Source organism: Pezoporus flaviventris, unplaced genomic scaffold (genome assembly GCF_033815535.1).
Source record: "Pezoporus flaviventris isolate CSIRO_AGI_PZ_B2104156 unplaced genomic scaffold, CSIRO_AGI_Pfla_v1 ptg000016l, whole genome shotgun sequence".
NCBI lineage: Eukaryota > Metazoa > Chordata > Aves > Psittaciformes > Psittacidae > Pezoporus > Pezoporus flaviventris.
The window spans coordinates 1,616,047-1,630,851 of record NW_026892564.1 but is presented as its reverse complement, the minus strand read 5'-3'; the positions used below and the strand labels follow the sequence as shown (position 1 = coordinate 1,630,851).

The window sequence follows — 14,805 nt, the reverse complement described above, 5'->3', positions numbered from 1 at the left end:
AAGGGGAATATTCCTGTCAATGCTTCAGTTGCACTTGGCTGAAGACACCATCTGCTGTGACACTCAGCCAGCTTGGCTTAAAATGTCATTTAGACCGGAAAGCAACTGAGCCTGGATGCTGAGGCAGATGTCATGAGCAAAGGTGAACCTCCATAAGTGAATGAGGTTGCTCATAAAAAGACTGAATCGCAGAAGCATTTACAGAGAGCCCTGTGGAAGACCACTGATTTTTCTGCGTATGTTTTATGTCCTGTAAATGCCTTATGCAGTCTACCTTGGAGAGGCAATATTACAAGAGATGTAAGTGAAATTCTGTGTTTAAAACCCAGCATTTGTTGTTCCTGCTGATTAAAGCAGGATGAGCAGGTTTCTGTCCTTTCCAGAAATGGGATTGCTGTTACTTTCCAAACCAAGCTACCGAGCCCTAGGCTTGCTTCAGCCCAGCAGGGGAGGAGGATGAGCCCAGTTTTTTGCTCTTCTGTGCAGTATTGCTGCACACAAAGCTGTTCACTCCCTCAGTACTTCTGTTCCAGCTGACAAAATGACAAACCAGCTCTGAAGCTTCTCTCTTCAGTACAGGAGGTGTAGGAAGAGTTACTGCATCCCTGTCTGTCTCCTGAACAGAGGTTCACTCCCAACTGTACCTCCCGATGTGTGTTCACGCTGCAATCCAAAAAATCCACAGGATAAATAAAGAGGAATGAAATAGGTAGAAAGCACATTAAAAAGGCAGACTGAAACTAGTAAGAGTTAATTGCTCTACCCAGGTTTGTTCTCACAGGGCTTGTACAGATGAGTGTTAGTAATGAAGTTCTTCAGCAGCACTGAGGCAAACTTGTTCTTAAGGTCAAATAATCTAGCAAGGTGAAAATGTTGAAAGAGTCCTTTCCACGTCCGCTGCTCAGTATGGCTCAAATTGCTTTTCAGCCATGCCCGATGCTTTTGTCGCCTTAAATTAAATGTTATCCTTTTTTAATTAGGTAGGTTAGGAGATCTCAGTAAGTGCTACTTCCCTACCTCACTAATTTAAAGACTAATTTAAAGCAATTACAGCTAACAAACCCACCTTTAAGTAATGAATTAATGCAGAATTTGATTTAATAAGGGAGCACAGGGGCAGCCCCTGGGAGGAGAAGCTGGGGCTGCCTCATGCGGGATGCAGCTGGTTCCAACTGACCCACCACAGGGCACAGCTGAGCCCTGCAGACAAGATGGCGGCACCTCTGGGAAAGAGTGCTTAAGGAAGAACAGAACCACCACGCACTAGATTTTTTTGCCTCTGTTTCTCACTGCGCAAATGCATTTAACTGGCAATAAATGAAAGTCTCTTTTGCTCATTATGGTAACTGGCAAGCAGTCTCCACACTGTTATCTCTGCCCACGAGCTTTCTATTTTCTTCCCCATCCAGTTGAGGTGGTGGCCTAAGCGAGGGGCTGGGCAGGCATCCCACCTCCATCAGCTGTCTATAGATTAGGTTATCAGATATGGGAGGCCTTGCGGAAAGGGTAGGTCTGCTAAAAAATACCAGCAGGCTAGAATAGGAACCAACCAACTGCAAGAAAAGAGTCACAGCCCCAGAGAGCACTCAAATGTGAACTTGCAACTGCACAATTTTGAAAATAGGTTCTGGTACATTGTACTTGTCCACCTCCCCAAAAAAATGACTTTCACAACTTTCAAGGACCTTTAAAGTCTTGTCCCAAGGCAAATAGCTGTTGTGGTTTAAACCTTGTCATCAAGTTAGCCATGCAGTCCACACCCCCTCCTCCCCCGCTCCTGGAGGGACAGGGAGGAGAATCGAAAGAATGTAACTCCCACGGGTTGAGATAAGAACAGTCCAGTAACTAAGGTATAACACAAAACCACTGCTGCTACCATCAATAATAATAATGATAAGGGAAATAACAAGGGAAGAGAATATGATACCACCTGCTGTCCGAGCACGACCAAGCAGTGAGTGCCCTTCCGGGTCACTCCCAGTTACATGCCAGAATGACACGCTGTGGTATGGAATACCTCTTTGGTCAGTTTGGGTCAGGTGTCCTGTCTCTGCTTCCTCCCGGCTTCGCCTCCTCCCTGGCAGAGCATGAGGCTCAGAAAGTCCTTGGTCAGACTAAAACATTTGAGGAGTAACTAAAAACATCGGGGTTATCAGTGCTGTTCCCAGGCCGAAAGTCAAAAACACAGCACTGTACCAGCTACTAAGAAGAAGAAAAAATGACTGCTACTGCTGAACCCAGGACAATAGCCTATTCCCAAACCTTTGTGAGACTAACTACTAATGAATCTCAGTAACACAGAAGCAATCAAAACAGGTATTCGTGACAGGGGGCCTTCTGCATATGGCCAAGTTCCTTTAAGGGGTGAGATGTCACTTGATTACTATAACCTTAAAAGTTTTTGTATTATGACTGATATCATATTGTAATACAGCAATGAATGCTGTACATGTACTTTGTACTCATGTACAAAGATTTTATGAATAAAAACTATAATCCTTGATTGGCTGTATTATTCTAACTTGTCTTATAAATATTTAAAGAGATGACTTCCTAAAACAGTACATGAATAGTACATTATTTGCCATGCAGAAACTATAATAGAATAAATGTTAAATAGGAGAATCCTGTATTTCAAGTTTATATTTTTATTCTGTTGAATGGTACAAATGTGAGGAGTGACTCACAGGAATGGTTCTCATGCTATAAAGTGTTTGGGAGCTGCTTATGTGAAGACAGGAGCCACTGACAATACGACAAAAGCCCGATATCTTGATGAGATTAAGACTTACCATGTATTCTGTCCTCTACCTCTTCCAAATATTTTCCCACTCATTTCCCCCTCAATTCAATATGCTAAATTAAAGCTGTTGTAGAAGGCTTTTATTCTGAATAAAACCAGTGAAAATACAATTTATGCTGAAAGCCAAAGCTAAGGCAAGTCACATTTTTTGCTGTTATTTGCTAGCCATTGTAGGTGGGACCCACTCTTGTATCTTCTTGCGAGTAGTGGAGTAAGGTACGTACTGTCCGGGAGTGCCACTCAGATTGAATTTATGGTTCTCCCAGATAAATTTCCGAGAAACTGGTGGATGAGTAGTTGGAGGGTCATCCGTCATTGAGTGAAGCCAGCGATGCCTTAAGAGGAAAAAGACACACTGTCATTAAGGAACCTTACATGACCTGTAACAAGCCTTCCTCCCAAGGGTCCTCCTCTGAAGACACTAAGGATTTATTTGGGGAGTTAGTGGTAGCATAACTTTAATCCACTAGGACTTTGAATGAGGGTATGGGATGCTGATTTAAAGTAATTACACAAACATAACTGAGAGTTCTGCTCCTAAGCAACTGAAAGCACACCCAAGTTTGAATTTCCTGTTCCTCTGTATGCTCAGTATTTGAGCAGACTATTTGTTATCTGTTTGTATGGCCTTAACCAGCTAGCCAGGTCAAAATGACAAAACCACAAGGTCTTGTTTCATTGTGTTTTTTTTTTTTTTGTTGGGTTTTAGGTTTTTCATTTGGTTACCAAAAGACTATGCTGCACAACAACTTCAGTACCAACTCCAAAGCATCCATGAAGCTACCACTTGGGATATGAATTAATGGTGCAGGTTCACCTACAACAATCAATCACCTAACTGTTTACTGAGTGCACAATGAGATGATTAATACCAATCAGGAATGGAGTAATTACCGAGTGATTATAGTGATTATCCTTTACCTAGGAACTAAATTCGAATCCTCCCTTGTGCAAACAACATTAATGATCAAGCAAAGTACTTTCCATAACAATTTACTGAAACACTATAGCAGGGATCAACTGAATTGGTTTCATCCCATTTCTATTACAGTGCCCAAAGCAACTTTCAAACCTGAATAATTATCTGCCAGTTCTTCATTCTGCATGCACAGTTGACAGAAGTGAGGTTATGACTTTTTTTGCAAGCTTATGTATTTTTTACTGAGGTAGAATTAAAGAGGCTTCTGCTAATCAGCTTTTGTCAAAGACTCGACCTAAAAATAAGAAGTCTTCTATTTCAGTTATTATTAGAAAGCCTAAAAATTGCATCTTCAGCCTTTAGCAACAAATCTGGCACACTTCATTGATACAGCAAAACAAAACCTCAGTAAAAGTAGTGAGAAACAGACTGACAAGTATATTCTAAATCTGAAGAGCTTTACAGAAGGTTGATTATCTTTCCAGTCAAATAGTTACTAGACAATTCAGAAAAGCTAAAAATCACAACTTTGGATATAACTTTAGTACTAAATCTCACATGTTCATTTTCTAGAAGTTAAAAAAACAAAACCCCAAAACGAAAGCCACAAGTTATAAGACTAAGGACTGTCAGAAAACTGGCTTCAATACAAAACCACATGGAACTATAAAATCCTTTAAAGGTAAGAAAACCCAACTTGTTTACAGGTAAAGAAGGGCCTCCCATAGGAAAAATCATCCACTCAGGAGTTTGGAAGTTATATATACATATATATATATTATATATACATATATCAAGTGGCAACATGAATGGATCCCTCTCTTCCTCCCCTCTCCTTCATAAGTCTGGTATGATTTGAAGTACACATTTCCACTACTTCTATTATAAAAGATTTGGGGTAATGATTTCTGTCTGGAAGAAGGCACCCCCATAGCACTACAAATCATGATGTGGTCTGAGGATACAGGATCAGGCCTTGCTCAATTTTAAACCTGGCATTACTGTGGGTGATGGGACAGAAATAGTTAACGAAATGGATCCAGGCGTTATTGCCCTGGTTGGGCTTAAGCCTTGGGAACAGTGAAGAAAACAATGACGTGTCAAGATCGGTTAGCAAAACAAAGCAGGCAGTTTGCAAGATAAATCAGGATGTGTAACTCAAAGACAGACCAAACTATGTAAATATCTGTAACCCTTAGTAGCTTTGCTGAAAAAGGATGACAAGGAAGTAAGAGAGTGGAAAGTTACTGCTTCGCACTTAGTGGACTATAAAAGGGATGCAAGACACAATAAAGGTCTTCAGATTTCACCAGAACTGGAGTCTGTCTTTGATACGCCACATATTACCAGCCTCTGAAATGCCCTGGCCACATTATACAAAGCTCTGACCTTAGGTGAACTCCCTCTCCCAGTTCATACCCATAAGAACTGTGTACTAGTGCGCTTCACAACACCTGAGATATCATGCCTCCTGTGAGGAGCATCAAAGTTGGCAGAAACAAGAGTTTCAGGGCTTAAGCCTGGTCACGATTCCCCTCAGAAGCCCAGCATGTTATTTACAAAACCATTTTAGTTTGCACAGAATCTGTTGTCTCAAACAAAAGCTCTCACTCTCCACTTAAGTAAAAATATGTAAAACCTGAAAACTTTATTTTGGGAAGACTTTCCCCTTGACAACCTTCCTCAAAGAGTCCTTTGAAGCTCTGATGTCTCACAGACTCTGTTCTCAGATGCTCAAGAAAAGCTTTTCATGCACTAGATTGAATAGCATGAATAAAGAGATTTGACATCTTGCAGATGGCCAGATTTCCATATAAATTCTCCCTATAAATCCATGCATGGAAAAAAAGGATTCAAAAGCAATTAATGACTTAAAACCTACAAAAAAAACCAGACAACTTACATAGAGCAAAGAAAATCAGGAGGATAGCAGAAGCTCTGAAGAGACTGAAGCAGCTTCCTGAACCACAGAGCAAAGTCACTATCAAGCAGACTGAGGCTAACAAAGTTGCTGGCCTTTTCCTTGGGTAGACAGATGACAGTACCGTCAAACCCTCTCAAGACTCCATGAGAATTTTCCCCCAAGTCTTAAACAAATATTTAAAAGCAAGGAAGTTTCCAACTGAAGCTACAAGGGAATGGAGCCAATTATATGATGTACAAGCTGTCAAACAAGAACTGATGCTACACAAACTCTGTAGCTATTACCATATGTGCATCTGCAAGGTTCAGGCACCATCTACGTTAAGTTCAGGATGTTTGCCAATTGGTTGGCATCCACTTTTTTCAACAAGTTAACCATGCTGCAGTAAGACACAAGGGAAGTGAAGATGTATGTTATGGTCAAAGAGCAGAGAAGAAGAGATGGAAAAAGGGTCAAGAAACATGGTTTTATTTGTTTGCACATGGGAGATTCACTTTGATTTCTCATTCATGCTGCCATAAGATACCATTGCATAGTAATGAGACAGCACCCCATTTACATGAAACCATATAGTAGCATTTAATCTAGTTATAAACCCAAAAAATGTATTATGAAGCTACTAAAAGGGCAGAAATTTTACACCCCTACTTTTCTGCTCAATCTTTTTGCTTGTTTTCCTTGGAGGCAGACTTTAAAAGCAGCAGCTTTACAGGAGATTAGCACATTTCTTTACATTTCTTAGTATATTGGCACTTGTAAGTCTGAGATGCTACATTCTTTCCTCCTTCAGCTGTCAGATTAACTAAAAAGGATGTAGGTTATTAAACCGAAGTTGAACATTAACTATTCCATGGTATGAAGTTAGCACCCCTGAGGCTTCTTCCAAATATGTCAGATTTGCACCATAAGGAATTAAACATCAAAGCAGAGGACAGACATTATACATAGGACAGTGCTGGCAAAATGAAGTGCCCCTGCAAAAGGAGGAAACTCTTCTCAAATTGTAGTTCTTCTTACACTGGGCATAACATATTGAAAGAGCAAATTATTTTTAACTCATTTGTTTACATAAACCAGTTGTCAATCTGTTCTTCAAAGTATCTGGCCAAAACACAAACCAACTTACATTAAACCAGATAAATGGTAAATGGATAGTGGGTGGAGAGCCATGAAAAGACTCTGAATACGATGCAAGAGAAGCACAGCTAGAATCTAGGATATCAACGCTTTACGTGCATGGACTTTGGACTCTCCAAAGGAAGCCTTACTTCACAGCATAATCCCACCAAAAGCGGAAAATTTGTTTCCAAGTTTCACGCTCCCCCCAGGCAGAATCAAACTGAACCTCCCAGAATCTTTGAAAAGAAAACACAGTCACGAGGAGTTAAATAACACAACTAAATCAGAATGAACCACAAGCCTACATACTCTTGTATGGCAATATTTTTTTAAAAAGCAAGTCTCGATTCTCTATATAGTAGACATATGTCAAAACAACTCTTCTGATTTCCTTCAGACTGTGATTTCAGTACATCCGTTGTTAGAAGACATTACGTCAATTATTTCAGGATGCTGAAAATACTCAGTGGTTCCTAAAACTGCTACTACAGTATGTTATTACATGAGATGTTTTTTTCTTGCTGCTTTTTCCTTTTCTCTAGTGTCTGAAAAAAAAGGTAAAGGGTAGTTAAATGAATTCTCATTTTATTTTCCCAGACAGTTGTTTTTAGAACTTTTCAATACTCCAAAATGCTTTTTCCCAATTCATCACACATGGTAAGGTTCACCTGACTGTATTTCAACAATCATTCATATTCTGTAAGCCTGAAAGTACACAACTGTCCACAAAACTATTCTTCAGGATGCACAGAAGATGCACAGAAGAAAGGGAGTGTTTTTCCTGCATATCTGCTAGTGTTTTCTATTCCTCCCAAGAAAATAGTGTAATCAGTAAGATAATCTGTAGTGTGATCCTACATACAGTACGATTTTTAGAAAAGCACTGCAAAATCATTACAAACTAGTTAGCATTACTATTTAAAAAGAAAAATCAGAAATCTCTATGTTAGCTCTGGTCAGTTTCTTTAAAAGTGCCATCTTTAGGCATGACAGTTCCAAAATAGTTTCTGAAAGTAACACCAGCCTAAAAGTAAAACCTGCTTCCACCCGCAGAGGGTACAACAATATACCCACAAAATGCTCTGCTTAGCTGAATTAACTAAAACCCGGCGTGAAAAATCAGCATTTAGAAGAAGTATTCAGATCACAACCCAGCTGTTACAACAGTACTTTATATGCTTCCCAGCTGACCAAAGGATGCTAAGCTTTTCAACTGTTGAAGGCAGGCCTAGTGTTTTAAGAGAGAAACATTTTTTACAACTGACAGGACAGGTACTATTATACTAGAGACCAAATTCATCTCTGTTTTAATAGAAGTAATTTCACACAACCTAATTTCTTTCTAAGACATTTCTGGGTCCAGTAAACCCATTCAATTCCCTCTGTATCTGCACAACCCCAATGTTGACATGGACAGAAACTTGTACAATACATGAACAATACATAGTCTCAGTTCAGAAGTTTATGCCACTTCAAAAATTTAAGAGGGTGTACCATCAGACGAAAAATAAATAAGAGTCTTAAAAACTAGCGTTTATTCCCACTCAAAATATTTCTATTTTTAAAGATGTATCTAAATAGTATAGAATTAAATGCCAGTGATTTAGATGTGTCACAAAGCTAGGACTCCTACGTAAGAATAAACATCTAGGGTTGCCATGGGACATACAAAAAAGTACCCCCAAAACTGAACAGTACGGCACAACTAAGTTTCCTGAGAAAATACCTCAGGAGACACGACTGTTTACCCTTTTGTGCCTCACTGCACTGACCAGTCTTGAAAATAACTAAATTTTTACTGTTTCTTCCAGGGTAATTTTTCCCACATTGACAGAAAAACAAGTTTTTCTACCTCACTAATTTATGTGATTTAAACAAGCTACTTGATCTTAGAAACATCACTTTGATAGAAAGAAACCCTTTACTAAGGTTTTTAAGCACACAATAAACAACACATAAGCACAAGCAAAGAAAAAAACAACAAAAAAGTGTCATTCAAAATAAGGAACATCTTGAAAATTAGCACAATCTAATAGTGCAAGGATAAAAACAACAATTATTATGCAGGTAACAAGGAACAGCTCAGCACTGGCATGAACATGCTGGTTTTGGAGATTCTGATGCGACTTCTAAAAAACAATGCCATTAAGCTCTTACTGGAGAAGACAGAAAAAAGCATTCACTGTATTAAATCTAATTTTAATGCTGGGAGAATTCGAAGCAAAACTGACTACCTAGACAATCTACCCACACGTTTCTCAAATGTTCTAATGACAGCCACAATTTAGGAGCTTACATAATTAATCTCAGCCTTGCACAGAACATCTGTCACAGGAACAATAAAAGCCAGCATTCACCAATGCTCAGTCTACCCAAGCACCTCTAATTTCATACCATCTTTCACTGCTTTGTGGCTGAAGTGCTGTTTATACTCCCCAAGAATCAGGTGGCAATTGGCTTTGCTAGCATATACTGTTATTTTATTTGGGATGTGTTTTTCCTGAGTTATTTAGGAAGACAAAAAAAGTACTAACAGCCGTGTGGCCAGAGATCTTCTGGAACTCGAGGTTGTACTTATTACTAAAAGGCATGAACAGAAAATAAAACCTGAAGAAAAAATACAGTCAAGTAGTAGTCAACATACTGAGCTGAGTACCCTGGCCCTTTGCTGTTCATCATCTTTTAGAGTATCAAAGTATATCCACTGAAACAATTATGCTGTTAATGGCTGTAGAATAGGGAATGTTGTTCCATTACTGCCTTACCTTCTTTGGGTTCTTGGCTAGAATGGATAATTTAAGCTATTTTTTTCTCCCTCAGGCTGCTCAATGTTATTGTATGCTTTGCCAAACCATTAAGACAGAATCACAATAAGGAAAATTGGAAGACTGGCTTCACCTGCTCAATCTGGCTGGCAAAATCTTCTCATTCCAAGAAGCAGTGAGTGTGACAGTTAAGACAGTGGGCAATATAACATTATGAATGGGGATTAAAATTAAAAGTAACTAGTCTCAAATCTTCTGGCCATATATAAGACAGCTGCACCCAAGAAAACTTTATAATTAATTTTTTTAACTTTCTGTTTTGTAATACAAGAAAATATACAGGCAATCGTGGTGTCTGGCCACATTATTAAGCTAAATGGTTTACCATTCAGGCGGCACCATGCTTCCATCAACTTCCCAAAATGTATTTTTGCCATTCATTTCATCAGTATAGATGACCCATCTGTGGCGACCTTAAATAAACAAACAGGAATATTTTATCAGCTTGAAAAACCAAACTGTTTTCATATAAAGAAGAGAACAAGGAAAAGTATTTTCACAAAAAGTATCTACCATTATGGGCACTTATTTTGAAGCCTCTACAGCTTTTATTTTTCTAAGTCTTCCATATATCCACTGTTACTGTATTTTGATATGGCTGTATTTAATGCCCTCATGAGGAAACAAGTATTAGCTATTTTATAAGTAATGGGAAATAGGAACTTAGAAAATTTTCAGGCAGAGAAACAGTTTTTTGGGAGGAGTCTTTTCCAAAAGGACATTGCCATTAGTAGCTGAAGATTAAACTAAGTTTCAGCCATATAAAACTACCAAGCAATGTTTACCAGCAGCTGCTTTCCCCAGGTACCCTACAAGTTAACATACAGCAGGCAGAGCTTGGCCTACCAAGCGTGTCAATTGCTTACACATCACCTTCCACCTTTGTTGTTTTAGGTGCTACGTTTTTAAGTACTCTACAAATGTTATTGAAAATCGAATTACTTAAAGTAACAGGAAGTTTAAACTAATCTGTGTCTCTTTGCCATGAAATGCTCACACAAGTAAGCATAGCCACAAGGCAGTTTTAAAGGCATTTCTCTCTCTTCACACACCTTTTAAGCTACCAGCTTTTAGGTCAGGGCCCAAATTCAGTCCTCAATTACATTATTGTATAGGCATACCTATATGGAAAGCATCTGACTGGCTTACATTTGTCCTATATTTCAGATTGACTATGTAGTCAAAGGAACTAAGAGAAGCAACAGAGAGACAGAAGATGTCAAAGCATTTCTTGCCCCCTCTTTAAGACTCACACAAGTCAAGTGTGAGGAAGTCAGGCAGACAGCATGTTTTATTTCATTAACAGAAATTACACAAGCTATACAAAGGTGGACAGTCAGTCAGCAGGTATTCACACTAGCACACATACCAAAGAAGTTTCTTTTGTCTTCATAGTATCTGTTTCCGTATTTGTCAGTTCCTACCAGTGTACCAGTCTTCAAATCATTGACCCTGTGAATTCCCAAAACACTTTCAATTGACATCATGTTAGAATTAGGTTGTGATAGAGGTTTCTTAGGGGTTGGTAGAAATCTGTAATGAAAACTCTTAAACATATTTATATATATATATATAAATATATATATATATAAAGGTACTCAAAAAAACTATGCAAGCTTATGGATGGCAAAACATAATCACCAACTCTGCAACTAATGCCAGCATGACTTTACTGTGCACTCCACTGACAGGATAATAAAAGTTATACAAAAAGGCCTTTGGGGGTTATTATTTATTTAAAAGCTCTTCATAGTGGAAGACCAAGCGACTCTGCAATATACACAATGTAACACCCACAAAACCTTAAATGCTGTGGAAGGGAGTCCCAGAGACACGTTAAATACATTTGGTTGAAGATGTTACCATCCTTCTCAACTACTTGTTACAAGCATTTCAGCTTGAATTGCCGTGGAAAAGTGGTCAGCACTAGGGCACATTGAGAGATCTCACATGTCCATGTGGCACTAACCGCCAGGAGAGAGAGGAACAGTAGTATTTTAAGTCATCGTGGCTGCTTGCCAAGGAAATGCACACTAAACCCTAAATTACAACTGTTACTTTCTAGCTTTTGTACAACTATGAAAGACGTAAGCATTTAGAGAAAAGCAGAGAAATTCAGACTAAAACCCTTGTAGAGAAAGTCTCCTGACTTGGGTAGATCATTTCTCCAAGTAATTACTTCTAAAACACATCAGTTTTTGCAAGATTCACCTTGATCACTCTTCCTGTAAGCACCAAGTCTATTCCTTGAACTGGGATGAAAGATTCAATGGCCTGAAAGATGAAAGGGGGGCAGTGACTATGTTTGTGGTCGGTACCATTATGAGGATCAGGTGTGATTTTCCACCTAGCATTACTCTCTTCTAACTTCAGTCTTCTCAACGGAAAAAAAGAGAGCACTGCCTCCAGTCTTGTCTATTCTCTCTTCCTTCATGATAGAAAGGTGTTTGCACAACCTGTGATCTTTGACTCACATAAGCTCCCTGACAAGACATTCCTTAAGACGTGCTTAGGAAGAGGCACTCAAGTGAAACCTAATACTCAAACTCTTCTACACTTCTATTTTTCAGCTCCATTTCTTCTTGAGAACTGCCAGTGCAATAGCTACTGCGTGAAAAGGGAAACAAAGTGGAGAAAACAACTTAGGGAGGATAACAGAAAACAATAATAATAGTAAAACAGTAGCCAGGGAAATTGTATATTGTCTTAACTGATACTGCTTAATAGCTTGAAAAAACATTGTGCAAGAGGAAGGTCTCCCTGAACTACTTTCTACCGCGGAGACAGAAAACTCAGAATCTGTTTGTCATCACAGGTAGCGGGAATACAAAGTTGAGATGTCCCAAAAGACAAGCTGACCTCAGAAATACTGTACCACAAACAAATGAAAAAAAATGATTTAAAATGTATAACTGTAAAGGGACTAATACACTGACAGGAAAAAAACAACATGCTCAGCTGAAAGAAGAAATAGAATTGATCCAAGGTTTCTAGTGAAGTTCCACAAAGAATGTTGATGTTAGTAGCCTTACTTAACACTTTACAAGGTTCCTGGCCAAAACAAAACCAAATCAGAAACCCCATCCCCAGAAAGCACAGGAGTCTCACAGATTATGATACTACCAGACAGAGAAGGTTACGCTGTTGTATAGGAGGTTCAGTACTGTCATCAGGGCTGGACTGATATCACCAGCACGGAACTCAATGGTACGATGGTCACAGCACTGGTATGAAGGTGATGCGTCTGGAGACTATTAAGATCTGCAGCACTATGTGCATAATGCAAGGAGAACATCTGGATATTACAAGGGAATAACAAGCTGTCAATGAGGTGACACTGAGGGGAAAAAAAAACAAAGCTGACCCTAGGCTGTACCAGGTGAACTGAGCTGTCCCCAGTGAACAAAACTAGTATTAAAGCCACGCATGAAAATACTGATAAGGCCTGATCAGCAACTGTGTAAAATGTTATGTTTAACTGTTCAAAACCAGTCAATTTAAACTGCAAGGAAAGAGGGTTATTATGACGACTGGAATAAAAGGCATCAGGAGGGCTCAGAAATCTTGCCTTGTCTATTCTAGTGTAAGACAGACCTTGATACATAGCAGAGAACCTCACCTTGCACATCCTCCCTATCCTGTACTCTTTCTTGACTTCCCACTAGTCATTAAAACCAGACTTTTTTTGCTATGTGGTCAGGCCTACAACATTCACTGGACCCTGAAGAAATGTTTGATTACTTTTCCAAGGCCAGCTACAAAGATAACAGATTACTGACACTGCCAAATTTGGACCATGTAGCATTCAGGCTTAGTAAATGCGTAGCTCCTCCTGTTTGGGAGGAGCTTCAAGAACAGCTATCACACTTCAAAACACAATTCAAAATACTATTCACAAGGTAGAGATGTGAGCAGGGAATAAAAATAGGATAAAGTTTAACGTGGAGGAGTGTGAAGTTCTGTGCTTGGGGGGCAAAGCCATTCCAGAGATGGCTGGAAATAAAGACTACAACTAATTCTGCAAGAAGATTCCACTGGAGCTAGAGGGCATCCAAAGCTGAGCACAGGTCAGTGGTGACAATCTGTTGCCAAAGAGGCAGATGTACAGTTTGAAGTGTTAAAGAGTTAAAGCTCATGAAGCAGGTGAGTTAATTCCTTGTTTTACACAGCAAGATTTCAGCAGCAGCACATGCACAGAAACACAGAAGGTGGCTGCAGCAGCGCTGAGCGTCAGCACGGTGGACACGGCTGTGGCAACAAGGCTAAGAAGAGCTGAGGCTGGACTGCTGGAGGCTGAGAGACGAAACCTGTCAGGGCAGTACTGACAGCGCAGCATCGAGGAACCCACCAAGCTGCCTAAAGATGAGAGGACAACGGCCGGGGCCTGGCTGGAGAACGCTCTGACCGTAGTATCCAAGGCCGACAACTGCTGAGGGCTGCGAACCGCGCCGCACCGCCCCAGCATACCGCCGCTCGGACCGCAAGGTGCGCCGCGGCCTCCTCCTGCGGCCTGCCCAGTGCCGCGCACCGACCGGAGCAAGCAAAGCCCGCCGCCCGCCACGGCGCCGCGGTGACGGCCCCTCACCCCCGCCACTTCGTGAGGGGCAGGGCGCTCGCCGCCCGCCCATGCACCCGTCAAGGTGACCCCGCAGTGCGGCGACGTGCGGCCCCCCGCCGCCTGTGCCGGACGCTGGGCGCCCCGTTACCTCAGCAGCTGCCATATGGCGCCGCGGACGCCCCCGTGGCCGCCGAGGTGCTTCATCGCCCTCTTCATCAGCTGCACATACTCCGCCATCTTGGAGCGGTGCCGCCCGCTCCCGCCGCCCCAGCCGTTCCGGCCTGGGGCTGCCCCGCCTCCCGCCGGGACAGCACCAACTCCTCCTTCGGGCGCCGGAGCGCGGAGCGCACGGTGGGGGAGCTGTGTCGCCGTCCCTCATTTGTTTGGTGGTTGCTGACGCTCCCTGGTGAGGCTGCGGCGGTTGGACGCAGCCTCTGAGGCTGTCGGAGTCTGCGTCTGGCTTGCAGCAGGCCCGCCGTGGCTCTCCCTGGCCTGCCCTGAGACCGCGCGAGGAGGGAGATACACTGTCCTCCAGGCAGCTCGGTGCTGTCCCGCCGTGCTGCCGAGCGCGTTACTCCTCATCCTGCCTCAGCCCCGCATCCTGCCTCAGCCCTGCAAGCAGCTCTTCAGCCATCCCCTGCTGCTCTGATCCACTCC

At 41.3% G+C, this 14,805-nt stretch overlaps 1 protein-coding gene across 1 annotated transcript; it reads right to left on the bottom strand.

Annotated features, from left to right (window-relative positions):
- Positions 1–2,868: 2,868 nt before the first annotated feature.
- Positions 2,869–14,716, bottom strand: NDUFA12 (NADH:ubiquinone oxidoreductase subunit A12). The gene is given in 5 exon segments (XM_061454594.1): positions 2,869–3,138; positions 9,916–10,003; positions 10,960–11,042; positions 14,297–14,439; positions 14,441–14,716. Coding segments are annotated over 5 exon segments (582 nt in total). The 5' UTR covers positions 14,528–14,716; the 3' UTR covers positions 2,869–2,957.
- Between the last annotated feature and the right edge of the window lie 89 nt (positions 14,717–14,805).